The sequence below is a fragment of the Dysidea avara genome, chromosome 14 (assembly GCF_963678975.1).
Source record: "Dysidea avara chromosome 14, odDysAvar1.4, whole genome shotgun sequence".
Taxonomy (NCBI): domain Eukaryota; kingdom Metazoa; phylum Porifera; class Demospongiae; order Dictyoceratida; family Dysideidae; genus Dysidea; species Dysidea avara.
In genome coordinates this window covers 3,382,994-3,403,908 of record NC_089285.1, presented here as the reverse complement: position 1 = coordinate 3,403,908, position 20,915 = coordinate 3,382,994, and the positions used below count along the sequence as shown (strand labels likewise).

The 20,915-nt window shown below is 38.4% G+C and overlaps 2 protein-coding genes across 6 annotated transcripts in view; one reads left to right on the top strand and one right to left on the bottom strand.

Annotated features, from left to right (window-relative positions):
* Positions 1-1,459: 1,459 nt before the first annotated feature.
* On the bottom strand, positions 1,460-9,111 carry LOC136244379 (uncharacterized). 3 transcript variants are annotated; one of them, XM_066035951.1, is made up of 7 exons: positions 8,999-9,111; positions 7,877-8,179; positions 6,844-7,119; positions 6,361-6,603; positions 5,915-5,982; positions 3,882-4,228; positions 1,460-2,167 (listed from the first exon to the last, which is right to left on the bottom strand). In XM_066035951.1, the coding sequence occupies exons 2-7, from the start codon at positions 8,175-8,177 to the stop codon at positions 1,618-1,620; spliced, it is 1,785 nt and encodes a 594-aa protein (XP_065892023.1). In that variant the 5' UTR covers positions 8,178-8,179; positions 8,999-9,111; the 3' UTR covers positions 1,460-1,617. The 3 variants fall into 3 exon arrangements, with proteins under 3 accessions (XP_065892023.1, XP_065892022.1, XP_065892024.1); XM_066035950.1 differs by lacking the exon at positions 8,999-9,111 and adding an exon at positions 8,474-8,656; XM_066035952.1 differs by lacking the exon at positions 8,999-9,111 and adding an exon at positions 7,301-7,389 and having other exon boundaries at positions 7,877-8,014.
* An 8,562-nt stretch (positions 9,112-17,673) lies between these two features.
* The window catches only part of LOC136244209 (uncharacterized), a 45,065-nt gene continuing 41,823 nt past the window's right edge, over positions 17,674-20,915 (top strand). The window contains exon 1 of one of the 3 annotated variants that reach the window (XM_066035758.1): positions 17,674-18,179. In XM_066035758.1, coding sequence (XP_065891830.1) covers positions 17,861-18,179 — 319 coding nt within the window. In that variant the 5' untranslated portion in view covers positions 17,674-17,860. The remainder of the gene's footprint in view (positions 18,180-20,915) is intronic. The other 2 variants (XM_066035759.1, XM_066035757.1) reach the window with 2 other exon arrangements.

Below are 20,915 nucleotides of genomic sequence, written 5' to 3'. Positions count from 1 at the left end.
GAATCTAATATTACGTAATATTATTACTACAAGTGACGAAGTTACTAATCTCATTAGTAATCCACTGAGTAACGCCTAGCCACAACGAAGTAATAAAGCCTACTGAATGAAGCTTATTTACCAGCTTCTTACTTATAACCAAGATTTGCACATTGTCCAACAGTGCAATCATATCATGTGATAAGATGGTAGTTTCACACGTGACAGCTTAAGGCTGTGGACACAAAGTAATATAATATGTAATATTATTAGTTACTTTATTTTATGGGTAATATGTAACTGTAATTAAATAGTTCAGTTACAAGTAATATGCAACTAGTTACTTTCTGTAAAAGTATCTTGCCCAACACCGAATACTATACAGTGTGTCATCACAGACACATTACTGGTATAAATGTAAAAGTATTATAGTCTTGAAGTCCTGATCATCCGCCCACCTGCATCCTTTTGTTAAACTAAGGTATGACTTGGAGTAACCTATAAATGAAAACTTGCAATGCAGAAGAGAATATCACTATTGGATCAGTACCATAAGGTAAAACAGTAGCAGATACAGCTTTACAGAAACAAGTAGGTATTTTTACAGCTTTATTAAGTAGTCATACATGAATGTAATATGGAAGAAATCATTTCAAATAAATATGGGATCTCAAGATTTCACCATTATACTTCTCCATTAAAAAAAATTATCAGGGTACATAGTTAAGGATTACAGTTCCAACAATATTACTGCAAGACTGGTTAATATATGTGACACCACCCACTGCCTTAAAATTAATATGAATATGTGTGGTTGTTTTTGTTGCACATATAAATGCAATGGACCACCTAAAATATGTAGCGTCAAATTACTGTTTCTGATCTGTGTTATTCCATGTAAGTATGTTGACTCAGATTACGTATATAGAAGTTTGAAACAAATCCTTGGGAAACAAGTTGAGTTAATCTCACAATATGGGTGTTGCACAGCGTATTGCATGTATACAGTACATAACTTAGTGTACCGAAGTAATTTTTGTCAAAGACTGCGCTCTCTTAGCTGGATGTACCTTGCAATCATAACTGGCTTATGTGCTCACTTGATGACTGGTTTTACATCTGCAGTTTAAAATTACCATATTAATGTCCTCACATTGAACTGTTAATTCCGAAATGTGCATGCAGTACTGAATCTGATGCGTCTAGCATTGGTAGATTGATCATATATTCTTGTTCATAGTAAATACAAATTGTGACTGAATTTGACAAAACAAGGCTTCCACACACATCCAGTTTTCTGACTTTAACCAATTGTAACTCAACTACTCAGTAAGCTATTCATCTAACATTTTCACACAATGATTCCATGGCATTGTAAAATGCCAGGTCAAAATTTGAAACTAATGGCATACTCCTACATTCAGTTAGGATGCTTCAAAGTCATGAAAGTGGATGTGTGTGGAAGCCTTGTTTTGTCAAATTCAGTCACCAATAGATTACGCATACATGTACACACAGAGAAGAGGGTCACAAACCACTAAACAACATAAAGAAAAATAAATATGGCTGAAGCTACATAAATAAAAATAGATCAAGGTATATACATTATTTTATTCACTGCCAAACTAATGTCATTAACTACACAGAACTTTCTTTCTTTTTACCAGTGTCAATTTGGTGATTACTTTTTGTTGAAACATTATACACATTTAATGATTGTGCAGTAGTGATCTGACACAGTTCAAACTGTGCTCCTGTTTTATCACTATTAGTATACGCCCTGTCAACTTTTAATGGGAAGTTCTCAGTGAAGCTCAGTATATCACATGTCAAAGCTGAGGCTTGACTGGTACTATTGAAGTCTGAGGTAAACTCTTGGTGGTGATTCATGGATCGGCAATTGTCTCTTATTCCTCCTCTTCGACTTGTTTGATTTTCTGATTGTGAGTTGCAATTTACTGGGTGATCATTATCTGTTCTTGAAAATTTATTTAAAGCTTCTACAGCCTGTTCCACCTCACTACTAGCCATTGCAGCATTGTTTTGTGGTGGTGAAGCATCACTTCTATGTTGAAGTACTGTATTCTGATGTCGCCTTGAAAAGTTAGCATATGGATTGGGCATGTTATCTGTAGCCGTTTCTTGATGTGGTACATGATTCCTCAGAAATTTTACATATTTACAAATCCTGGTGAGATACAGATACAGCATTAACCACACACCTCTGCATTATTTTAAGCATGTATTTGCTACAATTGTACATGTGGTCATTTACATAAGTAAACTACACATGTATGTATAATGGTAGTGCTAAATTGTTACACCAGTTTGGTAAGGATAGATCATTTTCTGTAAATGCTACATAACTTAATTCATTGGCTGCATAGCTAGTTATAAAAAAATTAAAGCTTTACATTTGAGTTGAGATGATAGAAATAAAAGGATACCATTTACTTACACCAGCTAGTGGACGTTAAATTCCTATAGCTACCTCAGTCATATTCAGTTGTGTGCGGTTTGCTCAGCCATGACTGAAGAAGGGATTAAATGTTTTCTAGATGATATCCCTTGCCTTTTATATTTGTCATCCCTGCTCAAATTTTAAAATTTTATTTTGTCTTACACTTGTTTATTTACCTCTATTACAGTATGATGAACCAACACATACTGCATCAAAGGAAAGAATTGTGCCAGACACATAATAAAAATTAATTGTGCAATTAAGCATGTGCCCTGAGTCGTGTCCCTAGCATTCATTTTCAGCTACATTCCACCTGTTATAAATGGAGAACAATACAAGGAGCATCGCTACAATCAATCTAGTGACCACAGAATTTACAAGTAAACATGAGCACAGATTACCATAATCGCTGAAGAAAGAAGTAGCCATTACAGTTTACTTTCAGCTATGCTCCGCTTGTTATGAATGGTATGAGAAGTGCCTCTGCAGCGGCGGAGCAAGTAGTTGATATGAGGGGGGGCTGGGCTGACCCAGACTTATTTATTTCTATAGTTTGGTAAGGTGAGACCAAAAAAAAAAAAAAAAAAAAAAAAAGGTCGCAACCAACTGACAAGAGCTTTCCACCTCACCAGCTACCATTTCTAGCTGATAAACTACATAAAAATCCTTACATAGCTCGCTACACACTGAATACTTTATTAGAGTGACTGCTCTATTAGAGTATCTCGATCTTTATCACGGTTTTCAGCCCCACTCCAAGAAAGATAATTTCGGTGTGATATCATTCTAAGGGGGGGCTAAGCCCCCCCTCAGCAGATCGTAGGGGGGCTTCAGCCCCCTAGCCCCCCCCCCCCCCCCCCCCTTTCCGCCGCCTATGTGCCTCTGTAATCAAACCAACCAGTGGCAACCACTATGAAAATTATAGACAATTCTTGTGATAGCCAGCAGAAACCATGATTCATTACCACCTATATGGTAGTGGAGGAAATAATGAGACACAAAGAAGGACAAAGGTAAGTTCATGATACATACACTGTAGCTGCTGCGCTGGTGACAAGACACATCTTGGGTCAAACAGTGAAGAAATCAAGCCCATAGCCTTAACCATAGTTGAGTTATGCTTGGCTGAAGGCATCGGTATACACAGTATGCAATTTTTTTCTGGGGCATTCATACATGATTCTGAACTATGAACACAGCTACAATAGCTATATTATATATTTAGTTAGTTAGTTAGTAGAAAACTAGTTTTTAAGGATCACAGAAAACTTGTTGGAAGGGTTTGGGATAATTTTTTGAGTTTGATCACAACTAACCTATATACCATACTTATTATATGATACTACCGCACTGTATGATTAGCATAACACAAGAGCTAAAATATTTATTGAATAGCTAGGAGTAACAAACTACTATAATATATTGTAGGTATATAGCGTACTTGTAAGTTAGAAGTATAACAATGATTGCAAACAGGACTATCAATGCAGACGATGCCATCCATATTGCTATTGTAATACGGTGGTCTACTTCATGACTACCATCAGTTAACTCTTCACATGGAGGGTCGCATATGTATAATGTAACAGTTTCTGAAACAAGTTCTATTCCTAATTGTCCATTTGTTAGAAACTGCTTGACATTTCCTGCCATGAATCCAGTTAGTTTGACATTATAAAGTGCTCTTGCATCACTGATACAATCAAATCTTTCAGTTGAAATGTTTACATTACATCCACAAAGTTCAAATATATGTTCACTTAAAATAGCAGATAGTTCAGAGTCATACTAAGAATTAACAATACATAATTATGCAACAAATCAAACTGAAAGTAATTATGGTAAACAAAATAAGTAACAGTATTTTTACATATTACTCTGCAGATAAAAAGTGTTGCAACATAATTATGCTATATATGTCAATTGTAGCGTATTATCAGGTACAGTACTTATTTCAGTGTCACTACAATGCAAGCAGCAAGATGTGTATGAGTCCAATTTATAAACGTAAGATTCTGAATTTTAGGTTCAGAGTGTAGACATAATGACATGTTATGAACACCATTAGGGAGCAGCTAATTTGTTTGCTCAGGTGTAAACCATTTTAGATACTAAATGCAGCTTCATACGGTACATTATATGGTACAGTCATACTGCTATAGTAGAAACATAATGAATGTTCTGTTAGAGTAGTTTTGACTGTTCTATTAGAATGCTATTAGAAGACAAATTATGATTTCCTAATTATACATGTACTATTATTTCATACATTATATTTATAATGCTTTCTCTGGAAAATTTTTCTTTGCTTATTGCTCCCAAGTTAATTATTCTCAGGAGAATATGTGTACTTTCTGCAGCTAGTAGATTGAGATACTAAAGAACAGCCATATATCACTTGGGTGGTTGTTTTGTTAGTAGTTTAGAGCAGTTACTTACCCTAAGTAACTGCTCTATTAGTGTATCTTAACCTTGTATGATGCCTTCAAGATGGTACTACAAGTAAAACATGTGAATTTTAATTGATTGTTCCTGATGATTATAGATCATATTGCTATCAATTATTTCAGAAGTCATTGCATGCATGCATACAAGAGTTCAAAAATTAGATGTAACTACAGGAACTCGTCTCCCTTCCCACTTATTCCCTGTTTGAAATTATATATGATGCTAAGTTTAAAAGCATATATAATTAGCTAATATTTGTTTTATGTATGTGTAGTATAGGTTTAAGGAGTTAGCAGTGTTTGTTAACAGATAACTACAACAATTTCTAGAGTCAATTTGCATTCATCTGAGCCCCCTGCCAATATCAAAGAGGTGAATATGTGTTTACTCCCAGTAATATAATAATCACACTCCCCATATGTGACTGGGTCTGGCAAAACCGGTCTTATCGCCCATGACAGCAGATTTGATTTTTCACCAAGAACACAAAGCTACATAAATAAACTATCAAATTTCACAATCAAAATCAGTCAGACTTGAGTGGTCTGCTTTTTCTGGCTGCTTTTCCTATGCATAGTGGTGATCTGAGCAAGCGGTCTGGGGCCCCAATGGAGCTCTGGCCAGTCTGGAGATGCATGGGTGTGTGTGGCTGCACGGCTTCATGGAGTTGAATAAAGACACGTGCTGTAAATGTGCTTTCATTTTAGTCAGTTTTGAGACCGTAATGGCTCATAACTTGGCCCAATTCATCCCTACACTTCCTCTTTAATTATTTTAAACAATCCCTAAAATATGGTGGGAAACTTGAGGCCTGGCTACTTCTACTGTGGATGCTTTTGAAGGTAAGAAGTTGTTGTAAATCATGTGAAAACTTGGTACACTCAGTTAGCTTTTACCATTGGTGAGCTATAACACACTGAATACTTAAAACTGGCATTTCTCAATACTTTTAAATAGGCGGTAAGACCGTTTTTGTCTGACTGGGTGACATATGTGATAACCGGAAAATCTTACGATAATACTTACATTAAAGTGACAATCATTATTGTGGATAATAGCCAGGAATCGAAGGTGACTAGTTGTATTATCAGTGTCTGTAAGTAAACAGCATCAAAACTTAAGATACTAGAATGTGTAATGCATAATGACTATTGCCTTACAAGGCATAATCTGTTCTAAACTTGTAATGCTGCTTTAGGCTAATTCATACTAAGTGCCAGAGCTATCAACAGATGTGCATAATAACCACATAAATTCCTTTATGCACTTGTGGCGAGTCACAATAACAAACCCTGCTGTGCATTTAAGGTTTCTATTGTGTACAAACACAATGGTACAATCCCTACAGTACATGTCTATCATTTTAAACTATGTTAAGCTCCATTCCAGTACCTGCAATACTACACCCATTTTCCAACTACTTTTGTACACTAAATACTTGGTCACATACACACATAGCTACAATATCTCACCATAGACAAGCAGGTAATGATTCTCAGTGACAGTCATTGTTGAGATGTTTGCAGAGCACGTGTAATATCCAGTATACCGAATAGTTGCTATAAAAGAAATGTTCTGATTTTCATAAACATCTCCCAGTGGGTTGGAGATATAAGTATCAGGAAGAGGCCGTCCCTCCAATGGGATACAAGTGATGTTTACCAATGTTCCACTATGTGCTATCGTTGGTCCATTCAGTATTATTTTTGGAGGAACTGTATATAAATATTTAAATTGCAGTAATAACCTTTTAGAGGGAATGTTGGTTTGTGGGTGGGAACTACACAATATACAGAGGCATAACTGTATTTACACAAGTTTGTGAGGAAATGCAATTACTGAATAACAATGGTAATAACTAAATTCTTTAACCAAATTAGCCTAAGGCTAAACTATTGGTTATCCAACCAGTTTCAAGTATGTGTTTATCATGGCTATAATTATATTGTGTAAACCTTGTAAATGAAGGTATAATAGTTTTCCCACTGGTGAAAGAGGAGAATCAGCAATGCACGCATAAGCTCCACTGTTATATTGAGTTAAATTAGACAGCATTAAAACAGTATGTGTATCATTTGTAGTGATGAAGTCTTCAGGAATGTATTTGTCTACTCTCATCCAACGAAACTTGGCTGGAGGTATTCCCTTGTTGATTATTGCGCAGATCAAATTCACTTCTGAACCAATAAACGCAGTATAGTCTTCACTGACAACTTCAATGATAGGATGAACTGCAAAGTATCAATAGAATTTAAACTAAATGTAAACCAAATGTTTGCTACAGTAGTCACCATATATACAACAGAAATATACCCTGTATGTCAGTAAAATAGAAGTATATAGGCTTTACCGAACTGCATACATACATGTTTGCACAGACCAACAGAATAATATTATATAAGTAGTCCTCACGACTGTGGGTATTTATTAGTTCCATGGTCTTTGATGCTTTGACACAGATTTTAAAGTGCATAGATTTAAACGGCACATCCACAAGATACCTAGTCAAAATAAATAAATCTTCTCAAAATTTGCATATTCTAATATATATGTACAATGTTATTTACATCCCACACAGTCATCAGTTCTATATAGTTCTAATGAACTTCATAATGATAATTATCCAGCTATGCACAAATGACTCACTATTATTGTTTATGCCATCAGTAAGCTATACACATTCCATCATTACTAGCTAACTCAGTAAGGTCATGTATGAGCATGTGACATATACATAGCAAGGTCATACCACATACACACACTTTGTCAACAACACCTGGAACATGGCTTTGCATGCCACCATGAGCTTATTATACCCAACTTGATAGGTTATTTTTATTTTCAATTGGCACAACTTACTTCATTTATTGCTTCTGTTCTTATATACATGATGATGTACAAAATATGTATTGCTCACATGCAAAAGTAAAACAAGATACATAAATAAAAGTAATATTGTAGAGTAATTACAAGCACTTAATAGCTTACCAAATATATTGACATTTAAAGGTTTACTGCATGGTCCTCCTACAGATGTGCAACAGTAATACTCTCCTTCATCACTACTTAACACTAGTGAGAATACTAAAGTATGTCTAAAAACTCTCACTCTTTCTGATTTTGAGTCATCAAATTGGTGCCAAGGTAATGATCGAAACCAAACTGAATTTTCCACTTCCTGCTTGGTGGAATTGTCTTCAGTGATGGTGTAGCATCCAATAACAGCACTATCATTAATAAATATATACTTGACATCATTTGGTTCTGTTACAACTCTTGCTGCAGCCATTCCTGAAAAACAGAGTGTATGTTAATTGGTCTTACCAGCTATACAGCTAGCTATAGCTACAAATTAGCTACGTAGCTAAATAAAAAAATTGGCTGTGACGTTTTGGACCACGTAGTTTACCGAACTCGAAAAAAGCTTTAAACGAAGCTCAACGGTAGACTAGATGAAGCACTAATAATTGCTGTCAGATCTTCGGTGTTGGTCACTAAATAATAATAACAATAATAATAATAATAATAATAATAATTGTAATCTCGCTTGTGTGTGCATGTTGCAGCTATCATCAAGTGCTGCACCTGTTGTATGTAGGATTGTTGCTGTAAAAATGACGACATGCAAAACTGAGATATCATTGCTGTTGTAGACTCTCATCGTCATCCGCTGCACCTCCCATTAACTAGCTAGCTATAGCTGACGATACCATTGCGCATATACACAGAATCTTAAGCCGGCACAGATCAGTTAGCTTCAAAACGTCTAAAACGCCAGCCTTTATATACTTTGGCGGCTTGCGCGGCCGGTCTAACGATAGCTTCCGGCCCCGCGCTAATAGCAAAGTGTTCTGCGCTAGGTATTAGCGCGGCGAGACTAGTTATCCCTCCTCCCCTTTGGTTCAATACATTCGCCGAGCTGAACTTGTCAAAAAACGTATGTATGATGAGCGAGTTCGTGATCTACTGAGCTACTGTTGTTTACAAACGGCTCGCTACAGTTCCTTCTGAAGACTTACAGTCCGACATTATTCTGGATTAGGTGCAAGCCGTCTTATTCCTTTCTTCGTTCTGCGATAATGTCAGTATTTACGAGGGTCAAGGTCTCACCCGGCCATCATCGACATCCTAGTCGACATCACAAGTTGCATGATCCAGCAATTGACTTCGCCTGCAGCTCTAACAGTTTAGAACCTGAATAGCTAATCATGTAGTGTATTTCTCTTTTTGTGTTGTGATGCATGTAGCAGTGTTTATTCTAGGGCTGTTAGGGGGGGAACCTCCCCCCCTAAAATCTCAGACTCACCCCCTAAAATTGTGAGTGACTACTACACTATACTTATAGGTTAAGCTTGTTTTTAAAATGGCACACCAAACGTGCTCTCAGATTCAATCTCAGAGTGGTTAATATGAAGAATTTTCCCAGGTTAAAAATTGCAAATGCAACCTTAAAATGCTCTCAGATTCAGTATCAGATCAATTAAGTTTTAAAAATCTGCTAGGGTAGCTACACATGCAACTAACTAAATTTTATGCATATAGTGATGGCTATTCAATATCTGAGAGCCCAAGTCTACCCAGTTTTTTCCAACTACCATGCTTAATTCTGAAAATTGTCCTTAAATTCAATCTCAGAAAGTGTAATTTGTAAAAATTTCTACTTTCGCAATGGCATGCACAGTCACCACTAATACTCACCAGATTTAATCTCAGAAAGCCTGATCATACAATCAGGTTTCACCCAATTACAAATATCAAAATTAACACTCATGACACAACGTTAAATGACTAACTAGTGTTTGGCAACTATTTCAAGTGTTTAACATAGTTCTGAACTTGGACGACTATATAGCAGACTTTCACCTGGTCACCCTCCAAATTCCTGATTCCCCCCCCCCCCCCCCCCCCAAAGGAGAAATCCTAGAATAAACACTGGCATGTAGGTTAATATTAAGTACCTATCAATGTCATGCCCCACCCCCGGGTAGGTGGGGGAATACAGGGGACTTGACAAAGTCTACACAGTAACACAAACTAGTGACGTTCACTACTTTTGTAGTGACCTTAACTACTCTTTTGTAGTGTCCCTCACTACGTAGTAATGAATGTCACTACCATGTTCACTACAACCTTAGTAGTGAATGTCACTACATAACAAAAATAATGCATGAGTATTGTGGCAGACATTAGTAGTGACCTTCACTATACATGTAGTAGTGACAAGGGTAGTGACCTTCACTAGTTAGTTTTTGCAGTGTAGTGTCAAATTCGTCAGTACTGGGGCTAAGAAGCTTGTCAAAACCCTGTTATGTCCCCACCTCAATAGAGGGGTTTCTATAGGGGATTTGATTTACCTATTAAAATAATTTTTGGTTCAGCAAACTACCGCTGTCAAATGAGCCAGGGGTGGGGCAAGTGTATAGATGTCAAATCCCCAGTAGGTGCATGAGGACCCCGGGGGTGGGGCTTGATATTGATAGGCGCATTACAATGGCGGATCCAGGATGGGGAATTTGGGGCAAATCCCCCCCCCCCCACTTTGTGGAGGAGCCATGCAGCCATATTTCTGATTAAAACACTAAACTTTGTCAGGCCAAGATCAGTTTATAAAACTCATGAAAATATACACATTTTACTAGCATTTATTACACATTCACCAAACCTAAGCGAACCAAAGTGAAACTAACTGCGAAATTGTCATCCAGCACCTTCGTGCGTACTAAGCGCCTCCAAAAATAATTAACGTGTTGCTAAGCAACTTTTAAGACTTCACAAGCATCTGCAAAGGCCAATTGGCAAAAACCAACAGTGTGACACTGCTAAGAGGTGGTTATTTGCTGCTTCAAAAATGCAGCAACTAACAAGAGAATCTGGTTCTCCCAAACCACCTACAACCACCTACAACTTAACCTGTTTGTGCCCCTCCCCTTTCCAGCTCCTGGATCCGCCCCTGCATTAATATTTTACTCTCGTATCCCTGCATGTGGCTAAAATAAAGGTCTTCTTTGTAAAATACAGATGGTGGGTGGTAAAATACACTCTGTTTTTACATTCATGAGCAGTTTCTGAAATTTCTTCTTACAAAGTCTAACACCTTTTTTGCATGCATAGCTAAGGTCCAGCCTTGAATTGGTTGTCAGTGAAAATGTAAGTAATCAGAAAATTCATTGAGTGTATCCTATCATTCGCATTCAATAATTGAACGTATATATTGTCAAGTACAATACATAATTTTACAATATATGTACTAGCTACTATATATACTACCTATATACTGATTGCTAGCAATAATTTGGTGGGGTAATTTGTTCCAATCTCAGATGGTCTTGAGGGAAAAAGCTCATCTGAAAACATGTTGTGATGACCATGGCATTGCTATGTGGAGAGGAGGGTGTTGTAGCTAAACAGAAGTAAGTGGACTGTACACTGTAAAAAATTAGTAGTGAATTGCTCTGCCACAATACTCACTACTTGGTGGTCAATGTAGTGAGTATTGTAGCAGCCATTAGTAGTGACGTTCACTACATTTAGTAGTGACGTTCACTAGTTTGTTTTTACTGTATATAGTGAGGTGGTACGTTGATAGATGAACTCTATGAATAGAGCAGGCCAATATCATGTTTGAAAAACGCTTCTTGTCAATCGATAGTCTTACATTTCAAGGGTAGTCGTTTCCAATAGTCCTGTAGAACCACCCGGGATTAAAATCAAATCAAGCGATCAAAGGTTAACTGAAGTTGCACTTAACCAAGCGATCAAGATGTCCTAGATCAAGCTAACTCAAAAGCAAAACAAAAATTTACATGTGTTGTTAAATTTAATTGCCAAGCAATCAAGGCCCCCTTTCTATCCCAGAAGAATTTGTGACTGGAATACTTTACCCACACCCGTAATCTTTACTGTACTGATACTTAATCAATTATGTACGTATGTAGTTATTATGATATTGTATCTGTATAAGTATAGCTATGCCGGCATCTTTTGGACTGTGCCTCTGGGTGTCACCAGCACATTGCTGACTACCCAGTATTCAAATCTTGATCCTCGCAAATAAATCAGTTTTGCAGATGGTTTTACAGGGCTATTGCCGTAGTGAGTACCACTTGTATTTCCTAATCAGTTACGACAGTTAGCCGGTCAAATATCCGTTCCTAGCTTGAGGAAAACCGGTGCTGGTGTCACCGGCAGTGATATATGTTTCCCCGGGTAACGTGTTTCCTGCACACATATCCCTAGGGATCCGTGTTTCCCCGCACACATATCACTAGGGATCCGTGTTTCCCACCAAAAGCTGTCAGGATTATGTTTTTGTAGTGTTGATCCCAAGATAGGTCTGATGATATTATAATTCCGAGACTTTTATGTGAACTATTTGTTAAAACCTGTGTGTCAGCTATTTTGTAATTAGTGATGACTTTTGCATTAATATAAGTGGACACTCTTTTTTGGATTAAAGGACATATTAAATCTCGTACTCTACAAAGTTGCTGAGTCTAAATCATTTTGAAACAGTGAAATATCTCCAGGACTACAAACAGTATTATAAATCTTGGTGTCGTCAATGAATAGTAAAGTTTTACTGATGGTAACACAAGATGGTAAATCATTCATGTAAATAATGAAGAGTAGGGGTCCCAAAATACTCCCTTGGGGAACCCCAGATGGAACCGGCAAGGGAGTAGATAATGACTGACTGCATGCCAAAGCTGTAGCTACATTGATTAGTTATACATAGCTGCAATCACATGATTTACTCTATATAGCTAGAGATAGTATTTTATTGTATATACATGTACTTGTAGCTACTGTTTTATTAAACTGATGCTATAGCTACATAGCCAAACCACAGCACAGTTTAACAGTTATAGTTGAATGCCAGTGAATGGCTTGATTTCCTCCATCAACATGTATAATTATAGTATTAGTTCTATAGGTATGGCTAGCTATGATTATATTATTATTAACACTTTACAGTGACCAGCACTGAAGGTCTACAACAACATGTGCCAAAAGCTGTACGTAGTGTTATATGCTATAACACTACGTACGTTGCACATGACTTTATAAAGGGGAAACGTATTACCCGGGGAAACACATATCACTGTGACTTGTAGGTTGCTAGCGAGTTAGTGATATGTGTGCGGGGAAACACGGATCCCTAGGGATATGTGTGCGGGAAACACGTTACCCGGGGAAACATATATCACTGTGACACCGGCTTTATATCCACTTCGTAAAATTGGCCCCTTCTAAAAAAAAGACTTTTGCGTCTCTAGAGGTAAAACAAACTGACTGTCTACGCCAACCCGGCATTACTAGTCTGGCGCCACCACTTGCCACCAGCCCCATCGCTTACAAAGTGGCGGCCGCGGGCGGCGCATTACGTGACAAAATTTATGTTTCGTGTGGGTGGGCGCGCGCGTGGTTCTAACAGTACTACGATTGAACCATAGATAATATATACCTCCGGACACGGGATATGAAACGGCTTCACTTCACACTTACAGTTCGCACCTCGCCTGAGATAAACTTGATGCCACAATCGCTTCTATTGTACACTCCAAGAAGATGGATACTGCTCACGCTGCTGCCGATAGACGAGATACTCCAATTTGTTTGGTGGAGAGCGTCATTTCAGGCGTTTTAACCGATGAGGGATTTACTTTGCCGACAGAAGAATCTAAATTGTATTTGCAAATTGCTACATCTCTCTCTGAAGCATTTAGCCAGCGCTCACGGAGCTGTTTAGACCACTCAAAGTGGTTGGTTGAGCAGTTGAGTAAACTTATTGATAAAGCAAAAAAGCGTGGTTCTCACTCGCTTAATGAAGAAAGACTGTGGAGTACATACCACCAACTGTGTAGTTCAGACACTTTTGAAGAAAAGTGGGAAAGGTTTCTTGTTGGAGAGAAGCTTGCAAAGGAACCTTTATTTTACCAGTACATCACAGACCAGACTTTTGAGCTCCTCATCAAGAATAAGTTACCAACAAATGAACAAGGTGGTACCAGTGTAGATCAAGAGAAATTGACATTTGAAGAGGAAAATGCTGTACGATATGTTGGAGGCTATGTCATTCGACAGCTAATGCACAAGAGTGTAGATAGTGGTGTTAAGCAGGTGCTTAGTGAACTAATAGATACAGGTGCTTGTACAGCAGAAGGACCAGCTCAGGAGTGGGTCAATGCTATTGACAGGGGAGGGTTGACCAGGATCACCACAGAAGCTTATCGACTATTTTATGCAATTGAAATGTGTGCAAGGCGACATCTGATCACTGATAATCCTAAAATACTGGAGAATATCAAGGATACATTGCAGGCCAATATATTACAAGATAGTGATGTTCTATTTTATTGGTGTCTTGCTGGACAGATTGAAGGTAATGAGGTTGCTGACAAAAGCTTGGCAAAGATTGCCGATTTGTGGATAACCATAAGAGCCAATTCCTTTGCTAAAAATATTTTAGAGATGTACAAGCAGAACAATAAGAAAGGAACTGAAAAGGCTAAATCATTGCGCAGTACTTTGTGTACATAATTACATTGTAATTCATTATTGTGTATACAATAATAATGAAATAGGAATAACAAATCAAGCATGGGTAAACAAAATGGTTACAACTGGGAAATGCAAAATGGCTACTTGCATAGATAGTGATATGCATCAACGAACAGCCGAATCAAAATTTAAACTGTCACTTGGATGTGTGCCTCCGCCTTTTTTTGAGTGGCTCATTCAAATCAACTGACTCTAGATCATAGCTTTTTCTTTTGCATCCACGGCAGTTACCAGTTATATCCTTTAGCCAAATTGAATTGATGACACGGATACTCTGAGTATTCTTAAGAAACTGGGCGACAGTCGGATTCTCATTGCTCTTTCCTTGCTGTCTCTGTATCCCAAAAAATTTTTCAAGAGCATCCTGGCTGAGCTTTTCACTAAGGAAACTGCTGACCCCCTCAATACTAAACAAATACGGAATTAGTTCCAGGAAAGAGCAAACTAAAATTATAAAGTAAAATAACACAATGGTAACCATCAAATGCACACCTGTCATTCTAATTCCCTGCTCAGTAATACTGCTGAGTAACATCTGCTTTTTTTCATCACCTTCACAGTCATCTCGGTCATTAACAGTTTTCTTCCAATGATCCAGATAAAGTATCAGCTCCTTCAAAAACTATTCATAGAACAATCAAATAATTAGATTATGTAAGAGGCTTGAAAACCTACTGTTAGTCTGAAGTCTTCAGCACTTCGGTATGGCTGTAGAAATGGCTTTCTACTTCTTTTGCCAGCAGAGTACGATGACACGTTAAAACAGTCGAAAAACTTGTCCATCTTGGCTATGAAATAAGATGTCTCAAAAGCTTCCCCACCACCAGTGAGCAAAATTGCCTTGGATACCGAGTCACTTAGAACCTTTATGCACAACACAAATGTACAATAATATAAATATGAAACATACACAGACACTAACAAACCTGTACTGCCAAATCCACACGCATCTTCGAAAAACTTGTGAGCTTAATGTGCTCATATGTCAACTTTGGTACTAAGCAAATACCAGGTGTTGAAGTATTAGCACCAGCATTCCTGTGATAAAGCTCCACAACTAGTTGCCAATCAACCGCACTACCATTGCACTACAAGAAAGGTACACTATAGCAATGATTTAAAAAAATGCATACTTACCCAAAGCTTTTCTTGAGCAAAACAATTCCTAATAGTTTTAATGAGGTGTGAGGGATCAGAAATAAAAAAAACTGGTGGTTTTCCTTTGCAGAACACATTCATCGTCTTGCATACCAAGCCCTTTCCTCTTCCATGCAAAGAAAACATGCACCGGTTGTCACTGGCTTCGTCACAAGTTACTGACACCACAGTCAATCCAAGGCGAGTCAGACGAAAAATACATTGCCGCAGAAGTGGAAATAACTGAGCACCCTTTGTGCTAGAGGCCGGAAACTGTGCATACGCAAACTTGAGGCTGTTGAAGAGCCCCCTCACCATTATCACAAGCATGCGCTTTGCTAGTGGTCTTTGCAAACCACTGCTGGGGTTCTGAAATTTCTGTTCTGCTTCCATCAGTACATTATTGACTTTTCCCAGATCTTCATAGCCCACTAATGTCCCTGTGGTCTTGTCGTACACCAATCCTTCCTTTATATACATTTCATCTATAACAATGTTCACATATTTTGACAGCTGACGAGGCTTTTGCTGCTTTAGGTGGTCTAGAAGTTGTAAATCCGTCGACACTGAAAAACCAACAACAGAAGGAGTAAAGTGTTTGTAATCTTTCAATGTCCTTTCTGATGGTAGCCTTATAACTCCCGAGTTTCGCAAAGTTGAGTAGCATCCACTAGATCTGTGGTGCAAGTAAAGGCACCATCGAATCACTGCTGGATGCCATCGCATGGAACGACTATCTTTTAACGAAGCTGCCTTGAGTTGCTGCTGCCAAAAAATTTCTTTAAATTTAGTATCATTTGCATCGTCACCTGAAGGACTGTGCTTATTCATAATTGTCAATAAATCACTGTGCATGTTACTGTCCACTTTCACTCCTTCCTCACGAATCATATCTTCTACTTTTTTGTGTAAAGATTGTATTTGTCGCTCCTTCTTTCTAACCTCATCATGCAGATTCCTCATTCTCTGATCCTTTTGTGATGATGTCAAATATCTGTAGTTGGTATGGCTAGAGGCTCCAGTCGATTCTGAGTTCGGTTGCTGTTGCTGCTTAAGCAGTCGATTAAGGCCACTGCGTAAAACATTCCTGTACTGTTTGCAGATCTGGCATCTACTTCCTGAAGTACCTTCCGGTAGTTTCCACAAACACCTGACATGACGGATTGTCAGGTGAAGCTGATCGTAATAAGCAACAACAGATGACCCTAATGGACAAAACTTACAGCACATGCCCATGCATGAATTTAAGATACTGTACCTTTATGATTGGTGAAAATACCCTCGTGCTTAATGATTAACGGATGGAACTTGATATCATTATTCCCTTCACACATCTTCTCTGGCTCAGGCAGATCTTCATCCTCAGCCAGTTCATCAAAAGCTTCAAAATCAGTCTGGCATGAAACATCAGCAGTAGTCACAATGGCTTCGACGGATATATTCCGTGCTGTTGGCGAGGCCACCTGGATGGAGTTGCTGGCAGTTGTGACCTCCTCCATGCCATCACTGCATGTAGGTGCATCTTTACAAGCAGGACTACTTGAAGGAGCAGCGTTCTTTGTTGACTTCCTTGAAGCTCCTTTTGGGACATACAGTCTAGTCTTGCGAGGCATGTCCTTAAAATCTATAAAACAATTACACTTATTGTTGGAGGAAATTTATTCACAGAACTGCACAATGTGATACCTACCTTACTTAAAAACACTGGATATTTCTTCACACCTTGCCCAGTTATCCAAATATGGGTACACAAAGAGTAGCCTCTTTATAACACATATTGCTGCCTGGAACGAAGAAAGAATATTTAATGGAAGTTTCACCGCCACTACCACACACAGTTGGGTACTATTATACTATGAATAAAGTTACAAGTGCGCATCTATCGTTACGAGGGAGTTGTGGGTACACAAATGCTCCCACAGCCACCAAATCTCTCCCAAAAACACAATAACCTTCGTAAAATCCTTACCTGACTTGTTCCCTCAATGGTTGAACGTTGCTGGACGCTGATTCAAAGCGATACACTCACACAAAACGAAAGCACGAGGAAGAAAATTAATTCGCGCAACCGCGCCTCTGGTATATTCACGGATACTGTTTCCGTGTAATGGTTATCGACACCTTCCAAAGGTGTTGATAGCCGAGGTGCGGAGTGTATATCAGAATGTATAGTGAAGTACTGCCGTTTCATATCCCGTGTCCGGAGGTATATATTATCTATGATTGAACCAGCACACACCAGGCAGAGACTGAGTAGGTGTTTTGCTAGCCCTGATGCCTAGGAGTTCTTTACATAGTTTACTAGTGTTCTACTTGCTGCTTTATCACCTCCGCAGTACCACAGTAACTGGCACTCAGGCTGTTACGAGATTTCAGCGATGGATTGTTGGTGACGACGTTTCCGCCAGTGCAGAATCGCAGTGTTCAGGCAGTGTATGTTATTGGTATAGCTACATGACTCGTAGGGATGGAACCATAATCAGTAAAACTTCGATGTTTACTACCAACCAAATTGGTGAATACATCTGGCAAGAACGAGGGCAAGAAGTCAATGGAGCACGAGTTGAAGTTTTATTCATCTACAAAGTGACTAGTAAGAATTGATCGTATAGTATTCGCTGTTAACACACAGCCAAATGTAGCTGTGAGCATGTCTTTTAAGCAGTCATGGCTTCTAGTGAAAGTGAAAGTGAAAGTGAAAACTGAGCTATGAGGACGGCTGTAAGCAATTGTGACGTTATACTTCCGGCCGGAATTCCGGCCGCTTACAGCACAGCGTTGCTATCGTGAGTAGTGTACTGCTACATAGACTACCACTACCGCCAAACGTTGGTACTTTGATTGTCTTAATACAAGAAGTCTTTGAAAATTTGGAGAGATGCACATTGTCCACAAGCTTTGGCTATCATACAGTAGTTAGCTATATGAGTTTTACTCGATCAGTAATAATAAATTCACACAATAAACAATGCCTACTTGTTCTAATTTCCTTCTGCTATACTTCCTTGTTCATTGTGTGACCCTTGACTTAGCAACGAATATTTTTTTATACTTTTTAACTGTGGGTTTCAAATCTTTTGTCTTTGATCGATACCATGAGGTTTCACTTAGGGAATTTAATACATTAAGAACATTAAGAACACTTACATTGGTAAATGCATGTTTTATCATTGCTGTTACTGAAAAATTGTAATATTTTGTAAACTGCTTTTTGTCTGGTATAAAACATGTTGCATAGTTAGTATTCATGTGTTAATTGCTAATATCATGAGTATACCATGATCAAATGCTAAAAAAGCAAAAAAAAAAATCCATGATCAGTTTGAAGATTGTTCCGTTAAATTTGAAAGAGGAAAGTTTTTCTGAGCATGTAAGTAACAGCGAGTCAGGTAGATGCCAGAAGCCATATCATTTAAACTCTTTTGTCAAGTAAGCAATGTTGTCGGTAAAGGCATGTATAATAAGTGTATTCATGTTATAATGTGGTGCCTCCGTGTCTCCGTGTGTCTCCATGCATGTATTATGCCAGATGGTTTGTGTGGGAGCAGCAAATAAACCCGCCCCCGCACAAACCAATAGTAACTACCCCACACAAATTGTCTGGCAAATGAGACTAGTGATCTAGATCATGATCATCTGTGATGTGAAGTCTGTATCTATTTCTATAAAGCACAGTTCCTAGATGCTTTGGTCTATCACTACTACCAAACTAGCTTGGTTGACATGTTCTGTGTACACCCTTGGACACTTGACATGTGGCCAGCATCCACATGGGTGGGTAATGGGTTCTGCATATAGATATGTGCAGTTTATACCATTGTAGTGATTCTGTTTGCTTTGTATAACCCATTTCAGGAAAGCTGTACTATGTGATCATCTCTATGCATCAGTAACATTGGCAAAATAGTAAGGCTCAAACGATTAGCCGAATATTCGAAGTAATATTTGTTTGCTTTGTAGCCAAATAATCAAGACACACGGTAGTGTGTTGTGCGGCCCAAGAAGCCAGCGCGCCACACCATGAGTATATTTGCAGGAAGAAAGAAAATGCGATTTTCACACCTTTGTAGCTCCATGATCCCTTATCCGATTGGAACTAGTTTCACTGCAGAGGTGCCCGCCAGGTAGGCCACGCCACATACCAAATTTGAAGGAAATCTCCCTAGCCGTTTCTGAGATATGTGTGGCCAAAGTTTCGTTTTAATTTCTTCGTTTTTTTTTCTTTGCCATAGGGGGGCTACGGGGGCTTCAATTTCTTTTCGTACCCTTTGCAAATATTGCTAAAGTGTGGCCTTTACAATACATCAAATGAATTTTTACTGGGGCCCCAAACAGGAAAATTTCCCTTCCCTTCTACCCCTAGGTGGTTGGTAACTCTTCCATATGGTGAGTAGCTGTTCAGATCAAATCTGCATATTTTCTGTCCATTTCCCCTGCCAAGAGTATATAATAGAAACCAAGAGTGTCAAACGGTGTATTAGCATTTGCATAAAGTAACACGGATATTTCAGTAATTGTTCGTTTACGCAAAATGGTAATTTGAAATGTGTACATGGCAATGGGTCTTTGTTTGCCAGTTTTCCATGTTATTCAACCAAGTATTCAGTTATTGTACAAGGAAAGTGTAGTAAGGACCCAAGATACTCCAGCTTGCTAACAAAAATGGTTGCACAAATGAGCATGTTGTCACGCCTTCAGGGATCCGCTTGGCAGTTCCAGAACTTTAACATTACCCATATCCCTTTAATGCTATAATGTTTTCACTGGTTTAGTGGTGGCAGAATTGGGATAAATTCAGCAACCCTTAATGGAAATATAAACAAACAATTACTGTAATATCTGTGTTACTTCAAGCAATCATTGATCACAGGGTAATATACCCATTCGATACTCTTGGTTACTATTATATACTCTTGGTCCTACCATTGTGCTCTGGCTCAGATAGACGAAATGATCTGACGAAATGATCTGATGAAATAGTTTACTTCCACCATATCCCACAAACTACACTGGCAAGGCCACCAGGCAGAAAATAAAAAGGGGCCACATACAATATGGAAAAGTATACCAAATGCTGACATTTTACTGAGGCCAAACAAGCCATGGTAGGAAAAGATTGCTCCAGTTACCACACCCCTTTTAAGTGGCCCTGCACACTGGTAGTACACGAATATGGTAAGTAGTTGTTCAGAACAAGTCTGTAAATCAGATGTCCTTTACACAGACTCTAGAGTGCATTTCCGTTTCCAAGGAGACAGGCACATAATCAGTTTAAGACTTTGAAAATCAGATGGTCACTCTATAGACCTTACATGAATATGATTGAGCA